General features: G+C 36.6%; 1 protein-coding gene across 6 annotated transcripts in view; it reads left to right on the top strand.

Moving 5' to 3' along the window:
- The window catches only part of TMEM200A (transmembrane protein 200A), a 56,352-nt gene extending 41,357 nt beyond the window's left edge, over positions 1-14,995 (top strand). For all 6 annotated transcript variants that reach the window (XM_085311119.1, XM_085311120.1, XM_085311124.1 and 3 more), the window contains one exon: positions 11,825-14,995. In XM_085311119.1, coding sequence (XP_085167245.1) covers positions 11,841-13,316 — 1,476 coding nt within the window. In that variant the 5' untranslated portion in view covers positions 11,825-11,840 and the 3' untranslated portion in view covers positions 13,317-14,995. The remainder of the gene's footprint in view (positions 1-11,824) is intronic.
- The last annotated feature ends 3,735 nt before the right edge of the window (positions 14,996-18,730 follow it).

The raw sequence follows: 18,730 nt of genomic DNA, 5'->3' as shown, positions 1-18,730 counted from the left end.
GTGACAGCTGGTCACTGCCTACAGTAAGTGTGTCTAAGCTGGAGAATTTGATTCTGATTATCTCAAGCTAACAGATTGCTAGTTGAGCTAGATAATGTGAATATAAACAGTAGCCCAATGCACCACTGTTTGTTATTATATGTGGACACCAAGTGCCTGCTTTGCTCTAAAGTTATTTGGGATTTTGCATGCAAGAACTGAAGAACAAGCAAGTTCTAGTGCATATAAATGAACATCTTGGATCATATTTCATATTTGTTTTTATTAGGAAACTGATTTTATCCATCTTCTGGCAAACTGAGGCCCRCAATGTTTAGTTACACCTTTCTTTTGCAGTAAAAGACAGAGAACAAACCTTTTATTCTACTTCTACACATTCTACCCTTCAGAGAAATATAGAGTCATTTATAATATTTATTTCATGACTTGTGGTTGATACAGGATCTACACTCTGATCTGCATTGTGTAAGCTGGGCTCTAAATTCTTGTTATTTTTGTGCATTTTATATTTTAGTTCTAAGGTTGCTGGGTTATAGTATTATCTTGCAACTTTTAATTTTCTTACCCCAGAAAGAAACTCCTTCTCCATATTCTTTGTAATGTCTAAAATAATTTTAAAAAAAGGCAAATTGGAATAAATACATACCCATCCACATCCCTCTTCTACATATTTTGCATTAGATTGTGCTTCTAAAGTGATTATTTTCAATACAGAAGTTTTCTTTCAATCCATACTGCAAGCAGATAAGTTGTATGGCTTAAAAGATTTAAAATAGTCTGTTTCATCTGTATACATAAATAATCCAATAATCTTTTCTGGTTACTAAATATGAACTCTAATAATGTGAATGGACAAAGATATCTAAAACAATTTTGAATATTTGGATAAATAGCCAGTGTCTATTTCCAGTTGCAGTTCTAGTTTTCACTAGAAAATGGATTTATGCAAACTAAAGTGCTAAAATAGCTTAGAAACGGATTTTGTCACTTTTGTCATAAAAGAGAGCTATCACCTTACTCAAATTAGGATAAAAAAAAAGACTAGCTGTTTTTTAGTAGAAGAATTCAAACAAAATGGAAAATGCAGACAAATACAAGCAAATATGTAAATATATCCAGGTTTATTTGTCTTGAGTGTATATTCCATTGTTTTCTTCTAGGAAGAAAATGGTACAAGAACTTTATTCATTATTCCCCTTCTAAAGCACCTTTTCTTGAAATCTTAGAAAGCTTCTTCTCCTTTTTGTTTCTGCAGTCTTTATTTAGCTCCCTTTTGATTTTTTTTTCCAGTTTTATAATGCATTTTGGAGCACGACATGACACATCAGTGTATAAGAAGAGAAAATTGTATGCACAAATTGGAAAGTTCTCTGTACATTTCTGAAAACAGGTTACAATTCTCAATTTATTGATAATTTATTACAGTGAATTCAGAAGTTTCAGTAATTATTCCAAAAATATATATCCCATTCCTGAGAACTCGTACTTTCCTAGTGTCTCCTCTTAGACAGGAGCTAAGATGGTAGAGCTACTTAGAGTAGAGTAGCCAGAAATTTTAGAAATCAAATGCAAAGATGGTTAGGCAGGTGGGTTTATACTCGTCATGCATGAGACGGGTGTTTTGTGGCAGGTGAAAAGAACATGTTGGTTCATTGGATGATGACTGAGAAGTTACTCTAGGCATAAGACCAGGTGCCAACCTCCTATTGCATCAGCTTTACATTGTTAAAATTCAGGAACTCCTGTAGCCTCACACCTAATTTACTGAAGCATATCAACAGATGTAATTGAAGGAGGCAGAAATTTAAAAGTGAGTGTAACTGGGCCAGGCATGAGCTTGTAGAAGAAATCTAGGCCAAGTCATGGAACAGTGTAGAAAGCAMAATACAGAAACTCAGGTTACTTTCTTCACTCTTTCATGTGTGCTCTGTGCTTTTGTGAGTGGCTAATGAGCTCTGTGTAATGCTGCCAATATTGAAAGCTGCTGATTTTGCACAGAATTATAATATCTGGCCCACTGGAAGAATCAAGCTGAAGAAGAAATAATAGCAAAGAGAGTAAGCAGCTCAGACATTCATCTTTATGCAGTACTGCTTGGTGTTCACCTTGCTTTTAATCCTGGCATATTGAAATAATTGATGTGTATGGCAAATACTTGAAGTGATAAAAGCATTCAAAAAGGATTTTTGGTTTATGTGATTGAAAGAATGTAATCATGATATTTCACAAATGTTAGTGACAGGCATCCTCACTTAACTTACCATGATATTTATCAATATTAATGAGTTTGTAATTTTTAGTTCAGATTCCATAGTTAGTTTTTTGTTCATAATTTCAAGTTATTTTAGAGCCAAATAAAATTGCAGGTGATTTCAGAACAGAATTTCACATTAATAGAGTGTTAGGATAGTTCTCTTGTGTCTTGCTTCCAGTTTTGACCCCTCTCAGTACAAGAAAGACATTGATGGACTGGAACAAGTTCTGTGGAGGTGGCTGAAGGCTGGAGCACTCCCCACATGAGGAGAGACTTAGGAACTTGGGCTGGTTCAGCCTGGAGAAGAGAAGGTTTTGGAGGGCCTAGCAGCAGCCCCTAGGACCTATAAGGAGATCATCAAGAATTGGGAGCTAGGCTCTTCACAGTGGGGCATGGCATTAGGACAAGAGACAATAGGCATAAATTGCATTAAGAGAGGTTCAGACTGGGTATAAGGAGATACTTTCTCCCCATGAGGATGGCAGGCAGAGGAGCAGGTTGTCTACTGAGGTTATGCCAGCTCTGTTCTTCGAGGTTTTCTAGACCTGACTAGAAAAAGCCTTSAGCAACCTGGTCTGACTGCAGGGCTGACCCAGCTTGGGGCAGGAGGTTAGACCAGAGATCTCCTGAGGCCCCTTCCAGCCTAAATTATCCAGTGATCTTACGATCTTAGGTCCACATTGCATAAATGAACCAGGGCTATGACCTGCTGAGGCAGCTATCATGGAAGGTATATTCCAAAATTTCCTTTGAAATATCTAGTGGCACTCTACAAATTCACTTCTGTATGCTTTCCAAAGAAAAGAGAGGCTTGCATTACTGTGGAATCAAACTGATCAGTTGTGAAAGTTCAGGTAGCAGTACTAAGTCCTGTTCCTCCTTGGAATAAGTCCTGTTCGTCCTTAAGAGGTTCACGTAACTGTAATAAAGTGTAATTTTATAAGACTGGTGTGTTTAACCTTTTTTTTTTTTTTAGTAGAGGATTGGAGGGTTTTTTAGCTGTAATTTTTTGTGAACTAGAGTAGTTTGGTAACCTGTCTACTGAGTCATTATGCAGACACTTGGTATAATAGCTTGGGGAGGGCTAGATCAGGAAGCTGGTTTATTCGCAATCATACTTGAACTTTCCAAGCTGAGAGAGTCCTGCTTCAAGGCAAGGAAGTAGACAGTCATAAAGCTCAGAACAGGAAGTGCTGTGGCTTGCTAATTAAATATGGTTAATGCGATCCCGAACAGAGATTTGCTATATTCAGTGTGAGTATAGCAAATACATGAAAATAATGACTTTATACTGTTTTTGCCATCTGGGTGTTTCTACCTGTAGTAAAAGAAGGGGGCTTCAACAGCTACTTGCCACTTGTGAAAGCTGAGTCAAAATCACTTTCCTGAAAGGGAACTGTGGCTCTTTGTACATAGTCAAAGATCTTTGCATATGCTCCAAGCAAATGTGATAGCATAGTTACAGAAATATGTAACAAAATGAGAGCTGTTGACTTATATAACTCTCATAAAAACCTAGTTTTGTTTTTTAAAAATGCATTTTCTCTTTTTCGTTTATGTTTCAATATTCAAATTTCTATAGTGGAACAATAAGCTCCTTCCCTTTTGTTCCTAAGGTATATTTAGTTCATCTTCCAGATCTTTTCTAGTTCAGTGGTTTTCTGTCTTTTACAATTTGCAGACACCTGGATTCCTTAAAGCAGTGAAAGATCTAACTTTATATAGAAGTGTCTCTACGTAATGAGCTGATATGCCTTTCCTATGTATCTTTCCTAGATTCTTTAGGGGTAACAGATGGACCCCTGTGGCCTTGCTTGGAGCAGTACAGTACAGATTTGAAAACCACTGCCAGACCAAGGTGCTTAGATTTTTTAGATTAATTGATCACAGTAATGTGATGTATCCTTAATACCAAGCTTTTGTTTTCCATTTATGAGTGCAAAGTTTTTACTATTTAGTACTTTAAAGCAGCTACAGATCATTTGATACAGCTGCATGATGCACCAGCATCCAGGAAACCTCAGTTTTTAATATCTGCTATGGACCTTCTGCTACTGCTGTCACAAGAAACCCTGGTGGTCTTGCATTGCATGACCCATGCACTGCCTGCCTTTTTCTTTTTATGCTGTGAAACTGTTTGTATGATTTGGCCTACTTCTGTAATCTGACTGGCAACTAGGAGGTTAAGAGAACATGATTAGTTCCTAAGCTTATCCTTCCACAACCTAAAAAGAGGCAACATTAAAGGGAATTTGAACCCAAAGGGTTTGTTTCAGCTGGAAATTTCAAAGCTTTAATGTTTTAAGCAGGCATGCAATTTTCTATCCTTGGCTTTTGCTTACATGACTTTAAAACCTCGGCAGAGGTTATGAAGATTTAGTTTCATGTGCTTTCATCTAACCTATTGTCAATTAAAGGTACACTCAAAATATCTGTAATAACGAGTATAAAAGCTGCTTCTTGCTTGCTTTTGCTTTCTAATCTGTTCAGTCAGCTCATTTTTTGAGGAATAGATAAGAGGAGAGAGATGCATGATAAGGTAGTCCTATTGATGTATTAGACACTTGGGGGCTGCTTGTGAAACTACAACTAAATAGAAATGTAATTTGGGATGATTTTTCTGTTTCTTGTGGAATTACCCTCTCTTTGGCTGTTACTGTGTTACCTCTACCAGAAAGATTAATCCCTGGGTGTCTATAAAATTGTTCTAAAAGTAAATTTTTGCCTTTGAGAAAGACCAAATTGCAAGAAAAGGCAGTCTTTATGCATAGATAACACATAGGTATATGTTATACATCATTCAGTAGGAAAATATAGATGTATTCTGTCAAATACAGCTTAATATTGATTTGTTTGCCCTGTTACATTGCCAGTTTTCTTACTATGTTATCATTTGCATTCTGGATTTTGAGAAATATTTTATGAGTAAATAGTCTCTCTTAAACCTCTCTCATTTCTGGGACTCCAGGTTTATCAAGCATAGAGGAAACTTTACTAGATGTTAAAATTTGGGCTCTTGTTAACATTTGGAATTATATCTCTTAAATTCTAATGAATACTAGCAAGAATAAATACTAACAGGAAATAACCTCCTAATCAGCTGAAATAATAATACAGGAGATGCTGTGGTATTATCACTCAGGTTCTGTTACACTTGATTTCTTACAGCACTTAACTGATTTGATCTTTGCTGTTTTACATAAAGCTAAAGCACAGGGATTTAGTATGTAGAGTCTTGATAATGCCACGTAAATAACTTCTAGTCATCTCCAAACACTAAATGTTCTACATTTTTTAGTAAAAGAAGTATTCATGCAAACAAGTAATGCATCCAGAATAAAACAAATTAATATTAAGGAAATACTATTCTGATATTCTTCATGCTGTTTCGTACCTTTGCTGCTGATACACATTTAAAATTAAATGTAAGATCTCAGTGTAATTCATTGTGATCAAAGGACCAAGTTGTAGGTAGAAGGAATAACTACAAAATACTTTACCAAAATAGTTGAAAAAATCAGATAAGGTTTTAGGCTCCTGAAATAGAAACATTAAGCTTCAAAGCTAACTACAAGTTGAGAACAGTTGCTGAGAGCTCAATTAGATGCTTATTAGTTAGACAGTCTCTGAAAAGAAAAAGTTAGTTTATACCAGTACAGTTAAGGTGATGCTAGTGATTTGAGAGAAGAGAGAGAGGTATTAAGATGATGCGCTCTTAAGGAGAAGAGAGAAATAAGTCGTTCATAGCTTGTGGAACCAGGAGAAGTTAGTAGGAGCCATTATAAGATGCTATAAAGCCAATTCCTTCCCCTGAATCTTTGCTCTTTGCACACGTCTTTGATTCTCTAGGCTGCCTAGATTAGAGTKCTTGTGTTAAGAGCTGATGTTGTCTGAGTTATTATTAAAACAGAAATCTGCAGTCTGYAATAGGTTCTTGCAGTTGACATGTCTCTTACAGTTAGGCTGATCACTGAGTGAGGTCCCAGAGCCATTTTTCAGATCCCATCATGGTACCTCCCACCCACGCTGCATCTGCTTAGCTTGGGTAGATGGTTCCTACCTTCAAAAGGTCTCTGCTGTACCTGCCTGTGGATTTTTCTAGACTGTTCAAGTTGCCTCATACTCTGCAGCTGTCTGAAGATACCAACTGCTCTGGTAGGTCCCTAGCTTACCTGCCTACTGCCTCCTTTCCTTTCTCTAGGCTGGCAAAGTCAGACATGCGTAATGTTAGTGGTGTAAATACACCATATTTACGTCTGATCATCAGCAGTAACCTGATGTACTGATGCAAGTACAGAAAATAGAAAAGAATGGTTATGATCCACATGTGCTAAATTACAGTTTGTCTGTGATAATTTACCTCTGTCTTACCTTTGTATCACAGAGTGAATCTTTGTTGATGTATGAGTTGTTTGACTTCCTGACTTGGTTAGAAAAACACTTCATTTCTTTCTGTGTAAATGCACATCTGGTGGCTACTTACARCAGACTCTCCTGAAAGCTGTTTTTTTACCCTCTCTCTTAATATAACAGTCTTTGCTTGAAYATTTGAGCAATATTTCACCATATGGAAAAATGGTAGAAGAGAATCCCTTTCACTCACCCTGGCAGCCTTGACTTGGGCGGCCAGTGTAATGTAAGAAAAAAAGCAGGTTTCACTCCAAATCCCAGATTAATGCTTCTTTTATCATTATCTATTTTACATCCGGGCTCCACATTCTTTCTTGCATGACTTTTTTTTCTTCTGATTCCAGTATTACCCTCTTAGATGGGCATCAGCTCATCGAAGCCTCTAATGGCTGCATACCCTCCCCCCCATGTCTTTCCAGGTCTCATCCAAATACTTTCCTCAGGCTCCTTTTAATTGTCCTTGCCATACTGTCCTCTGCAGGCCCTACTGAGGCTCCTGTCATATAAATCTGTCTGTGTAGTAGCAGCTGCTGCTTGGTCCTGTTTAGCTTTATATTAAGGGGCACATAACGACCTGTTACTCCATCTTTTGTTGTTTTCTTGTATGGCAACTCCTAGAAAGCCTTCCAGGTGTACAGGACTGTGCTTAGCCTACAGCCTGGATTAAAGGCAAAGTACATCTTGCTATTAAAGAAGTTAAATCATCAAGAACCTGAGTCATTCTCTCTGTGCTAGCAATGAGGAGAGGTGTTAAAGAGTCCAGTACACTGTGATCAGGTTCTTTTAGATAGTCCGTACATACAGGGAGTACAATGGTTTATATTAAAGTTTATTTTTGAAGATATTTGATATTACATGGGATTTTTGATTTAGAAAAGTGATTCAGCAATATACTGAAATTATAATACAACTGCATGCTTATCCAGTTTAATCACAATAATAATGTAATTGATTTCACCAGTCTCTATAATATGCTTACCATCACAATGCTGGGCATCTCCAGTCGCCGGGAAGGAATACGTGGTTGAAGCCAGCTCAAGCTCATGACTCTCTTTGAAATTCCTTTGCTGGTTTTTGAGATTTTACAATTTATATTGGGCTGAGSCACATACACACTTCTCCATGTTGGTCTGGCTGCTCTCACGGAGACATTCACACTCTTCTGATTCGCTCATGAAGAAACATTTACACCTGGTCCAATTAATGGCTGTGGCTGCTTATCTCAGGAAAAGGTCACCCTACGGCCCGTTTTGTGTTGAGATAAAGTCAGTTCTCTGTGCAACAGCGAGGACTAATGAGCTGCATTCTACGCTATTCCTGAACTTCATGGCCACTTCTCCCTCTGAACCTTCTTCCACTCTAGGGGTTAGTCACAAAAAGGAGTAAGGGAGAGAGCAAGTAGGAGCTACTTTACTGGATCTGTACCGAGACAGCCTTTTCTTGGTGATATTTGAGTGGCTGACAGAGCTAGTGTCAGGGCCACTTTGTAACAACAGCCCAACACAAAGCAATGTTAACATAGAGGTAAATCTGGGCCACTGTCTCTTTCACAACTAAAACCATAAACTATCTCGGCTTTTGGAACTGATGCTCTTGTTGAAGGTAAAACAAATAGAACAGCTATAAGGTTAGAGAGTCAAAAGCTTTAAAGGAAACACTCAACATTTGTTCTTTAAAAGGAGCTTTACAACTGTGGTGCCTTTGTATCAGCAAGATGATTATGTTTTATAGAATGAATTATAGGCTTATGCCTTTCTTTTTTTCCTGTATTCCACATCCATTTTACCATTATTTGATTCATTTTACAGCAAGTGTGTCATTCACAATGCCACTAAAAAGGATTGTGCCTGAGCTCTTAACATAATCCTACCTTACTTCTGAGTCAAAATCGTCCAAGGTTTGTTCATAGGTTTGAATTCAGAGTTTTTAGTAAAACCATATGCAATTGTTACATTAAGTTCATTACTGAGAATCAGCATTTGTCACTGATATATGGCTGTTGTATGGTGAAAGTAAACGGATTTGCAAAATAATTCWGGTGTATCTACAATGTCACTTTATTCTAAATACAATATTTTCTGGAATAAGGTTCCCCGTCTTAAAATGCATTTCATTGTAAAGAGTTTCTGAAAAGTTTTCTATATGAAATCATCTTATACAAATATGTCTGTGTGAATATCATTGATTTTATAGATGTAAAAGGGATCAAAATTCAGCTGTTAACAGAAGCTGTAAGGAAAGGAGATGTAATAATGTTGATATTACCTCTACAAATACAAAAGAGACATTTTCTGTGTATAAAATGTACTAGCATCTTGTTGCAGCCAGAGTCTCTCTCCTGAGTCTTAAGTTCTGATACAGGTGAAGTGGGCAGGGGAGCAATGGGGTGGGGAAACTATCTGTTGTTTGCTTGAAATACTAGAAGGAAGAGAGCCAGGTGGCTTAAGGGATCTCACTTTTGTTCCCACTTTCACTTTTCTCTCCATCCTTAAAGTTACTGGAGAACAGTTACTAATGAAACTGAGATGTGTTTCTCCTGCAATTTTTGTAAAATCTGCAAATGAGAAGAATTTGCTGTAGAAGCATACATCAAAATGTAATTTTTAGGTTTTTTTTGTCTGTACTTTCAGAGTTAGAGGAGAATTCAGACTAGCAGAATGTTTAAAATACTTAGCAAGTGGATTTGTGCTTATTGTACTTACCCTTTGCATCAGCTGGTGCAATCCAGGTAGCTGTGATAAGCACTGTGCTGCTAGGCAGATCTTGGATTCAGCACCTGACGTACTTATGCAGTTTCTCTGCAGCTCTGAGAATGGACTGAGTGGGTTTATGCCCACCTGTAAAATACCACATGAGTAGGGAAACTTCTTATCCCAGAAAGATCTGGAATCTGCAGAAGAATAATGGAACAACATAGACGTTATGGTAAATGGTCTACTCATTTAAGTAAAATGATGCTATATTTGTATTGATTTATTTCATAGAGACAAGTAATTACTTTAGTCATAAAAAAATACAACAGCTTTTATGTTAGGTAAGTCCTATTTATTTGAGTATGGGGGTTCAAAACATTGTTTTACAGAAGAGTGGTCCTTTGTTTTGGCAGAAGCTCGTAGCCCTCAAGCACATAGGCATGAGAAAGTTTTGTTTTTATTTTTAAAGAATACCGATCTCACATAAACTTCTTTGGCAAATATTTAAGCTTTTATATTTAAAAATGTTGTCTTGGACTATTGAAATTCTCTAGACAGCATAAAAATGAAAGTTAATTACAAAGTTTGAGAATTAACAAAGAGTTTAGGAATACAAAATTCCAAACTAAAATTGAAGTTTCTAAGATTTTGGAATAATCCTGTGAATTTTCCTTTCAGAAATTCAGAAAATAATGTATGCATCAATGCCTGAGGTCTTTACTCAGGTCTTCRCTTTTATCAAAACCATTTCTCACAGAGAGAGGGGAAACATTCTGTCCTTTAATTAGGATGATGCAGAGGGGGAATTTGGGTTGCTGCTCTTTCTGTCTTTCATCTGAATTGCTGCTTAACAGACAGTAATGAACACTGGATGCATTTTTTCTGAATTAGCGCTTCTGCTTGGCCACATCTCAAACTCTCCATTAATTTCATAGTAAAGTTCACAATAGGCAGCTTTTATCAATTCTGTTCTTACATATGTTGTGGCACCTGCATCATTGGGAATTTATGGTAATGTCCAAATACACAGCCCTCCTGCTTGTTTCTCAGACCATAATATAGCTCATCTGTAATTTACAGGCAGTCACCAGTTTACTTTGCCTCTGCTTTTCTGCCTCTCACTTTATTCAGCCTATCAGATTTGTCCTCCTGTAAAACCGTCTCCACCTTTGAAGTAGAGCCCTTTTATCTGCAAAGATTGTAAACCATTCTTTCTCTCTGAGCCTAGTGAGACCACCAAAGAGAATGTAATTTTTTCATAYCTTATAGTGTCTTAATTGTACTCTGTAATACTTTATAGCATCCATTCTAGTAATCATTAATAAAGCTCAGAAACTCTTTTGGAGTCTGATTATAAGATGCTAAAATTTAATAATCCTGAATTTTATTGTTTGATTTGTTAATCCTACTCATAATGAACAATCAAATATGACTTCCTCTTTTTAAGCCCATGCTGATTAATGTTTCCTATATAGTAGGCACCCAGTTATGAAAGTAAGTCTAAAATGAAAAAAAAAATCCGCATAAAATAATGACGTTTTGATTTGATGAACTTGAAATTGGTGAAAAATTGTTATCTGGTAAACTAAGCTGAACATGTTTTATAGTCCATGAGAAACCAAGTGGAGGAGAAGAAGAATATGGCAATGGGCAGAAACTGAAGCACAGGAAGTTCTGCCTGACTGTGAGGGGGAATTTCTTCACTGTGAGAGTGATGGAGCACTGGACCAGGTTACCCAGAGAGGTTGTGGAGTCTCCTTCTCTGGAGATCTTCAAGGCCCACCTGGATGCAACCCTGTCTATCATGCTCTAGGTGACCCTGCTGAGCAGGGGGTTTGGACTAGATGATCTCCAGAGGKCCCTTCCAACCTTAGTGATTCTATGATTAGCTTTATTAGGAAAGGCAAGTAGTTGGGACTTGGATGAACTGAATAGGCTTAATAAAATCTGCTTTAAATGATAGAATAAATATTTATTAACATGCTGAAATCTACAAGGMAAAATCTCTTAAAGAGGACATGTGGAATGATCTGTATTCATCATAACTGTATATCATAGAAGTTTTAAAAAGTGCTATTAGCTAAAGTGCCTAAATAATGTAAAGCTCATAATAATATGTTATTAACTTTCTTGGTGATCTGTTTAGAGGTAACCTAGATACAACAACTTCTGAATATTTTTATCTCTAATCCTAACATACCACCACTAAGATAACTGCCTTTYTGCTAATATCTGTATCATTTATGGAAGATTTATTACCTATATGTACAGTGCTAAAACACTCGACCGATTTTTTCAAAAGCCATAGGAAAATTGCCATTTTATGGAACAGTTAAAATGTGGTAACTTTTAAAAAGTCACAAATATTTTACTTATCAAGAAGTATCTACATATTAACCAAGTGTTATTCATATGTCCACACACAAGCTTGCATAAATATTTCTACTTTTTTTTTTCTTTTTTTCAGGGCACAGTATAGAAATATGATAGCAACTGGAGGAGTCATAACAGGACTGGCTGCCTTAAAAAGGCAAGACTCTGCCAGATCTCAGCAACATGTAAATCTTGCCACTTCACCAGCTGCTGAGGAGAAGAAACCAGTTAGACGCCGGCCCAGAGCAGATGTAGTAATTGTCAGAGGCAAAATCCGACTTTATTCCCCATCAGGATTCTTCCTTGTTTTGGGAGTGCTTATTGCATTCTTGGGAATTGCAATGGCTATCCTTGGATACTGGCCCCAAAAGGAGCAACTTGTAGGATCTGAAGATAATCTATCAATAAATGAAACTCAGGCCCTGAGAAGCCAAGGAAGCATTTTACTTCGTTTCTTTGAACAGCATGTGCACTCARATAAGATGAAAATGTTGGGTCCTTTTACTATGGGCATTGGAATCTTCATTTTTATTTGTGCAAATGCCATTCTACATGAAAACCGTGACAAGGAAACAAAAATCATACACATGAGAGACATATACTCCACTGTAATAGACATCCACACCCTGAGAATCAAGGAACAAAAGCAGCTGAGTGGTGCCTTCGGTGGCTTGGTGGGGGAAGGAGAACTCAGGCCCAGTGGGAGCTCATGTGCCTCACGACTGGCTGCAAACACAATTGCGCCTTTCTCTGGCTTCAGGAGTAGTTTTAGAATGGATAGTTCTGCTGAAGAAGATGAGATTACSCTAAATGAAGATAGGACCACCACTAGCCTTCTACCACCTTTACTGACTGAGCAATCTGGTTCAGTCTTTGGACTTTGCCCCYACTCCAGCAAGGCTTCAGATGACAAAAATACTAGTTCTATAAAGTGCGAAACAAAATCCATTGTTTCATCTTCTATTAGTGCTTTCACACTACCAGTAATTAAACTGAATAACTGTGTTATTGATGAACCCAGTATAGATAACATAACCGAGGACTCAGAGATCACCAGAAGTCGGTCTAGAAATCTGTCAATGGATTCTCTAGCCATTCCGTTAACTGATACCAATGAATTCTACAAACCAGTCACCACCATGCTGCCACGACATAATTCATTTGTGGACACTCCATCTGATCAGTTCAAATGTTCTATGGCTCTTGGACCAAGCACAGGAAAGCTTTTATCACCTGGTGCTGCCAGAAAACAGTTTGGGTCCAACACATCTTTGCATCTTCTGTCTTCACATTCGAAGTCCCTGGACCTGGACAGAGGTCCATCTACACTCACTGTCCAAGCTGAACAAAGGAAACATCCCAGCTGGCCCAGACTGGATCGAAGTAACAGTAAAGGGTATATGAAATTAGAAAACAAAGAGGACCCAATGGATAGGTTACTGGTGCCACAAGCAGCAGTCAAAAAGGACTTCACTAATAAGGAAAAGCTTCTTATGATATCAAGATCTCATAATAATTTGAGTTTTGAACATGATGAGTTTTTGAGTAACAACCTAAAACGGGGAACTTCTGAAACAAAGTTTTAATATTTAAATTAAAATTTACATCATGTTGTATTTTTTAAAAAACATTTTGACAAGTGTTTCCTTTTCAGTGAAACTAGTACAAGCCTGATTTTAACTAAATGCTTGATAGCACATTACAACTGGCTTGTGTGAACAGAGATCTTCATCTTCGCAATGGCAAGAGTTTTTTTTTGTCTTAGTAACATACAGCTGCAATACTGTACCTTATCATTGCTCAGAGAGTTTTGGTACCACTGATTCCATTTTTTTTCCTAGTCACTATTTTTTCTGTTCTATAGAAGCATGTTACTTTTTATCAATTTGATTCCAGAAGCCTGCATTACAATAAAAACGCTGTATATCTGTAAGTTCTGTTTATTCTGATTGCAGGAGTCTGAAAACAGTGCTTGCAGTCYAGAGCAGAAAATGAGCAGGAGTATGTACTGGAATTGTCAAATTCAGGCCCGTTTCCTAGCTGTTGTCRTTTACCTATGATGCATTTTGGTAACTACCAACTTGGTATTATCATTGTGAGAAACTTGTTTACATTTTGGGTGGGTGAATAGAAAAAAGTAGGCATAATTAAAACCATTGTTGTGAATTCATTGTAATTGGTCAAGCTGAATACCAGTGTTGTGAATTATTAAGTATGCTTTGTATGATAATCTTCCTACATTCATTATAATTTAATATTGTAATTCCAGGAAATCATATATAAAATTATCATGGATAAGAAATCTGAAAATCCTTCTGGGATTAGTTATCTAAAGCATTTTGATTGGTAGCAATTTTAAAATCCAAATATACAGATTCAACTAAAATCATAGGCACAAGATGAATGTCAACATGATTTTAGAAACGTACTGAATAGTAAAATGCTATTATGACATGAATCTGAAGAGAATAATGGAAAATGAATATATTGTCTCTTACTACAATAGCCAAAAGTTACATAATTATATATCTATGTTTGAAATAATGAAACAAAGCATACGATTCAATATTTATACTAACACAATGTGAAAGCCCCTTAACTAAATTTTGACTTAGGTATTTCACATAATTATTAGCATGATGGCTTACTGGAGGCTTAGCTATGGTAATTTGCATTACAAGGCTTGGTAAAAGGAAGTGACATTTAACACAATGTTTTTCTCAGTGAAGCAAGCTTTGCAGTTGGCACTTGTAGGGTATTACTGAAGAAAATAAGAATCTGAATGTGTGTACCAGAAAGTTTTCCTGTATTTCATTAAGGCATTTAGGCCATGATACTGCCATGATAGCCATGCTGGAGAGTATGACTTCTAGTTGCATGGCTCACCTACCGGGATGTTGGTCTAATTTGTCATCTTTGATATAGTCAGTTAACCTAAATACTCAGGAATTATTTTAATAGCTTTTCCCCAAAAGAATCAAACGTTAAAATACTACTGTACTTCAGTTGATCATGAAAGATCAAAGATAAAAATACCCTCTCTGTTTTTTTTTAATCTATTCAGCTCCACGTTTCAGGTACGTGATGTTTGTGTGTCAGGAGCATTACCTGCTCAGCGAATTGAGGCATAGTGTTACTTGTTAGAACCTCAAGCCTGTATATTGTAACAGAGTTGGCTAAATATTTTGCTATGAAGCTTTTAATAACTTTCTGGTTTGTGTTCTTAAGACATTTGCTATTTTTTGAAATAAAATGTATATCTATATATCTTTTGTAAGACATGTTTTTCCTCTATAATCTCAAATCCTCCATATAAAAGCATAATTAGGTATCATAACATTGTGTTCTTACGTTTAACATTGTGTTTAACATACTAGCTTGCCTCTAGGTATTTGGTTATGACTAATGGATTTCAGTGACGTTGGTATACATGTAAAGGCTGATTTTAACATAGTTCTAATACTAAATTTTTGTATGTAATATGAAATGTATTCTGAAATGATTTTGATATACAGAAATCTACCGCCCTATTCTTGTTATTTTTGGTGGTAAGTATGCTTACAAAAATGGAAAGGACTATTAAAAATGAATGATGTAAGATTTTCTTTCCTGGATAACTAAATTAAATCTTATCTTAAAAGACTATTTTTTGGGTACTATCATATCTGAGAGCAGTAGTCCTTTTGTAAGTATAGCAGGGCATGAGTTTTTAATTTTAACTTAGATAATGTGGTACTGAAAAATGTAGTCACTTTAGAAAAAAATGTTATCCATTTGGGAGACCAAGGTAAAGCTACTGACTCAGAGCAAAAAAATCAGAATAGCAGAATACAATGAAATTCTTTTGTTGACAAACTGGCTCCAAAAACCTTCCTAAGTTACCTCAAAATGGAGCATTTCATTCGGATAACAGTGAATGTTCTGGAAATAATAAGCCCATCTACTACATTTTAGAACTATATTAAGTAACATGAGGAAACTTAAAAGTGATAACTTTGCTTCCAGTAATTTTCAGATCTCAAAATTTAAAAAATATATGTCAAATGGTTCGTAAGACAAAGTCTAATGTCCAGGCAGAGTTTCAGTATTAAAAAAAAGTTGGCCATGACTTAATTTCTGCCCAAATACACAACCATAAGGTTAGGGATTACCCTGGAAATGTAGGACCTAGCATTCTTGCATATTACTCGAGTATTTCCTGCTTAGGCTTGAGTTTGAAAAGCCAGTAGAGATTCAAAAGGCCACTAATCTTAACATATAGAAGGTAGAAATCACATTAGGACAAAGGTACCTGAACCCTCTGTAAAGCATGTAGGGAATTAAATAACTTACAGTGGTGCAAGGTCCATGGCAGTACCTAGTCAAAATAGAAGCCTTCTGAGTTGGATCCAGCTGGCCAGTACAGATCTGGTGAAGACTGGAGGGTGTCCTAAACCTCAACTATATCTTTAGGACATAAATATTATCTACAGTCTATTCCTGAGGCAGGAGGAGAGGGCATCTTTCTTCARTCTCTCCTGAAATTTAGGACTTAATTTCACCAAAATTTTCTTTAGCTGCAGAGCCAGACAAAGAAGCTTTTGCACCTCTGTGATTCAGTTTATAGACTTTTTTGTTTTCTTTTGAATTTTATTTGTTTTCRTTATAATGCTCCATGCAGCTCCACAATGAGTTGCTCTGATACCACTACAGCTTGAAAAAGAAGCTGAAGACAAGTTTTAAACTAGTCTTGTCATCATAGAAAATAATTGTATAGCCACACCATAAGGCTATTTTTTTTTTTTTTGAGGGGGGGCGGAATTAAACCTTAAATCTAGCATGGCCAGAGGAAGATCTTAGGGTACCACATCCTTAGTATGCAGTGATTTTGTCAAGAAATCATCGAAAGAATTCAGTTCCTTCCTCTGCMTAAGACTATTAGATGCATTTTTTTATCTCTTAGGTAAACATCTTAATCACCAGGCTCTGTCTTTGACTTACATGATATTCTGTCCCTCCCTCCTAGCAAAGCTACTTCACTGTGTTCATTTATTGGGCAAGATTAATGGTGCAATAAGGAACACGAGTCTGTAGTGATTAGTGCAGAGAGACTGGGCTGCATTGTCTCTTCCAAGATTGCTTCTGTATTTTCCATGAATTAGTCACAAGGGCTAAATTCTTGCCAGGTAGATATTTTAACTCCTGCTCCAGAGAGCCTAATTTAGTCCCCTGTGAGCTGGTGAACTGAACTCTTGCATGTGGAGCAATACTGAGTTTGGTGGAAGGGCCAGCAAGTACCCTAGTTGCTCAACAGCCTCTCGCTCAATGGGTGAGAAGGTGCAGGCATGCAGTAAAAGGACTTTACTGCGGTGGTCTCCGTCCTGATGACTGCTCTAACCGTTGGGCTGTATGAAAGATGGAAAGGTGAGCTGGTACCATCAGTCTGGTTTTGAAGGAAAATGAAATTTTTTGAGGATACCAGTTTTGGAGAGAGACTTCCTGTATTACACAGTTAAATAGCTCTTATGCACAATATCAAGAGTGCTTTGACTGAGAGCTGAATTAATTATATCCTCAAATTATAGCATTACTAGTCCTTAGTTTCTGCTGGGTGAAATTTGGGAAATAGTTTTAACATCCAGCATAAGTTTTCTCCCTGAATGGCTTTATAGGTAGCTGGCTTGTAGAGTTTCTGGATTGTTTTGATCTTACACCTTTACAGACAAGTTCTTTCTTTCTAGAAGTCTTTCTCTGACTCTTTCCAGAAATCTCTGCCTTCGTCTTCCCAGCACTACCTTTTTTACAAATTTGCCTACTAAATGGGACATTCTGCTGAACAGTATAAATGATGTCTTATAAAGCAGGAATGCTTCAATTAGTATAATTTAGCTATTCAAGGGCAAGTTCATGCTCTTTGTTTAAACCATTTAAATTAAACTCAGAATCAGATTAATTCCAGTTATCACACCTGTCACATGTTTAGYGTTCAGTTCACATTTATTAGGTCTTTCATCAGTGTTCTATATATGGCAGTAKTGAGTTGTTTTGTATTTCAAGACTCAGTATTTCAAATTATCCTCAGCGGAGTACTTCATGCATTCAGTAGAGCCCACATTTTAATACACTTATCTGAGTGACAGCTGACAGAATTGCAGTCTCAAGTCTGGTAAAGAATGGAAATCTGACAGTTACATTACTTTTGATTTTAGAATAGTTTGTTGAAATATAAAAATCCATTGTGTTATATCAAAAACTGTATGTCCTAGTATGTTGTCTTGGTTCTAATTTTGGCAGATAATGCCCAAATCACTGTAGAATATAATCACTGTAAGTTTTCCATGAAGAAGAATCATAAAAATGTTTTCAGTTTTTATTCTGGCTAATTTTATTGTTTATGATAGCATTCATAAGAATATCTAATTCATTTTCAAATCCCCCTAAACCCTTCCTTTTATTAATACTGTTTTTGCAAAGAACTGCAGCTTAATTACGAATTGTCAATAAATATGCTTCCTTTATCAGTTTGAAATGTCTATCAGCACTTTAATTTCCTTGCAACAACCAATTGTTCTGCTACTAATAATCACAGGATTAACCTGATATCTATAGTAAATATAAAGATATTTGTGGGGTTTTTGTTACTATTTTTTTTAAAAAAAAAAAAAAAAAAAGATTCTTCACACATTCACATCTTCCGGGTTATGTTCCTCTGGAAGGAATCCCACGTGTGCTGTCACACTGCTCAGTGATGTGACCCAACATGGGACAGAAGTACACTACTGACTTGGAAGAACTGCTAACTTGGCTGCACCCTTAGTGTTGTCTGAGGATCACATTAGCACAAATGCACATTTTTGTTAAGTTCGTTAATAAATGTTACGTGATTAGGTCTGTGTCAGAGCCTTGAAGAACTCCACAAATTACTTCCCTGAAGCTTGACACATCCCCTTCCAGCCCAGCTCATCACATCCCTGTTTCATGGTTAATACTCAGCTCATTTTTTCTCCTAATTCTCTTTTCC

This window comes from Rhea americana, unplaced genomic scaffold (assembly GCF_003343005.1).
Source record: "Rhea americana isolate MKP2758 unplaced genomic scaffold, rheAme1 scaffold_332, whole genome shotgun sequence".
Lineage (NCBI taxonomy): Eukaryota > Metazoa > Chordata > Aves > Rheiformes > Rheidae > Rhea > Rhea americana.
The sequence above is the reverse complement of the archived record's forward strand: the minus strand, read 5'-3'. Positions and strand labels throughout refer to the sequence as shown.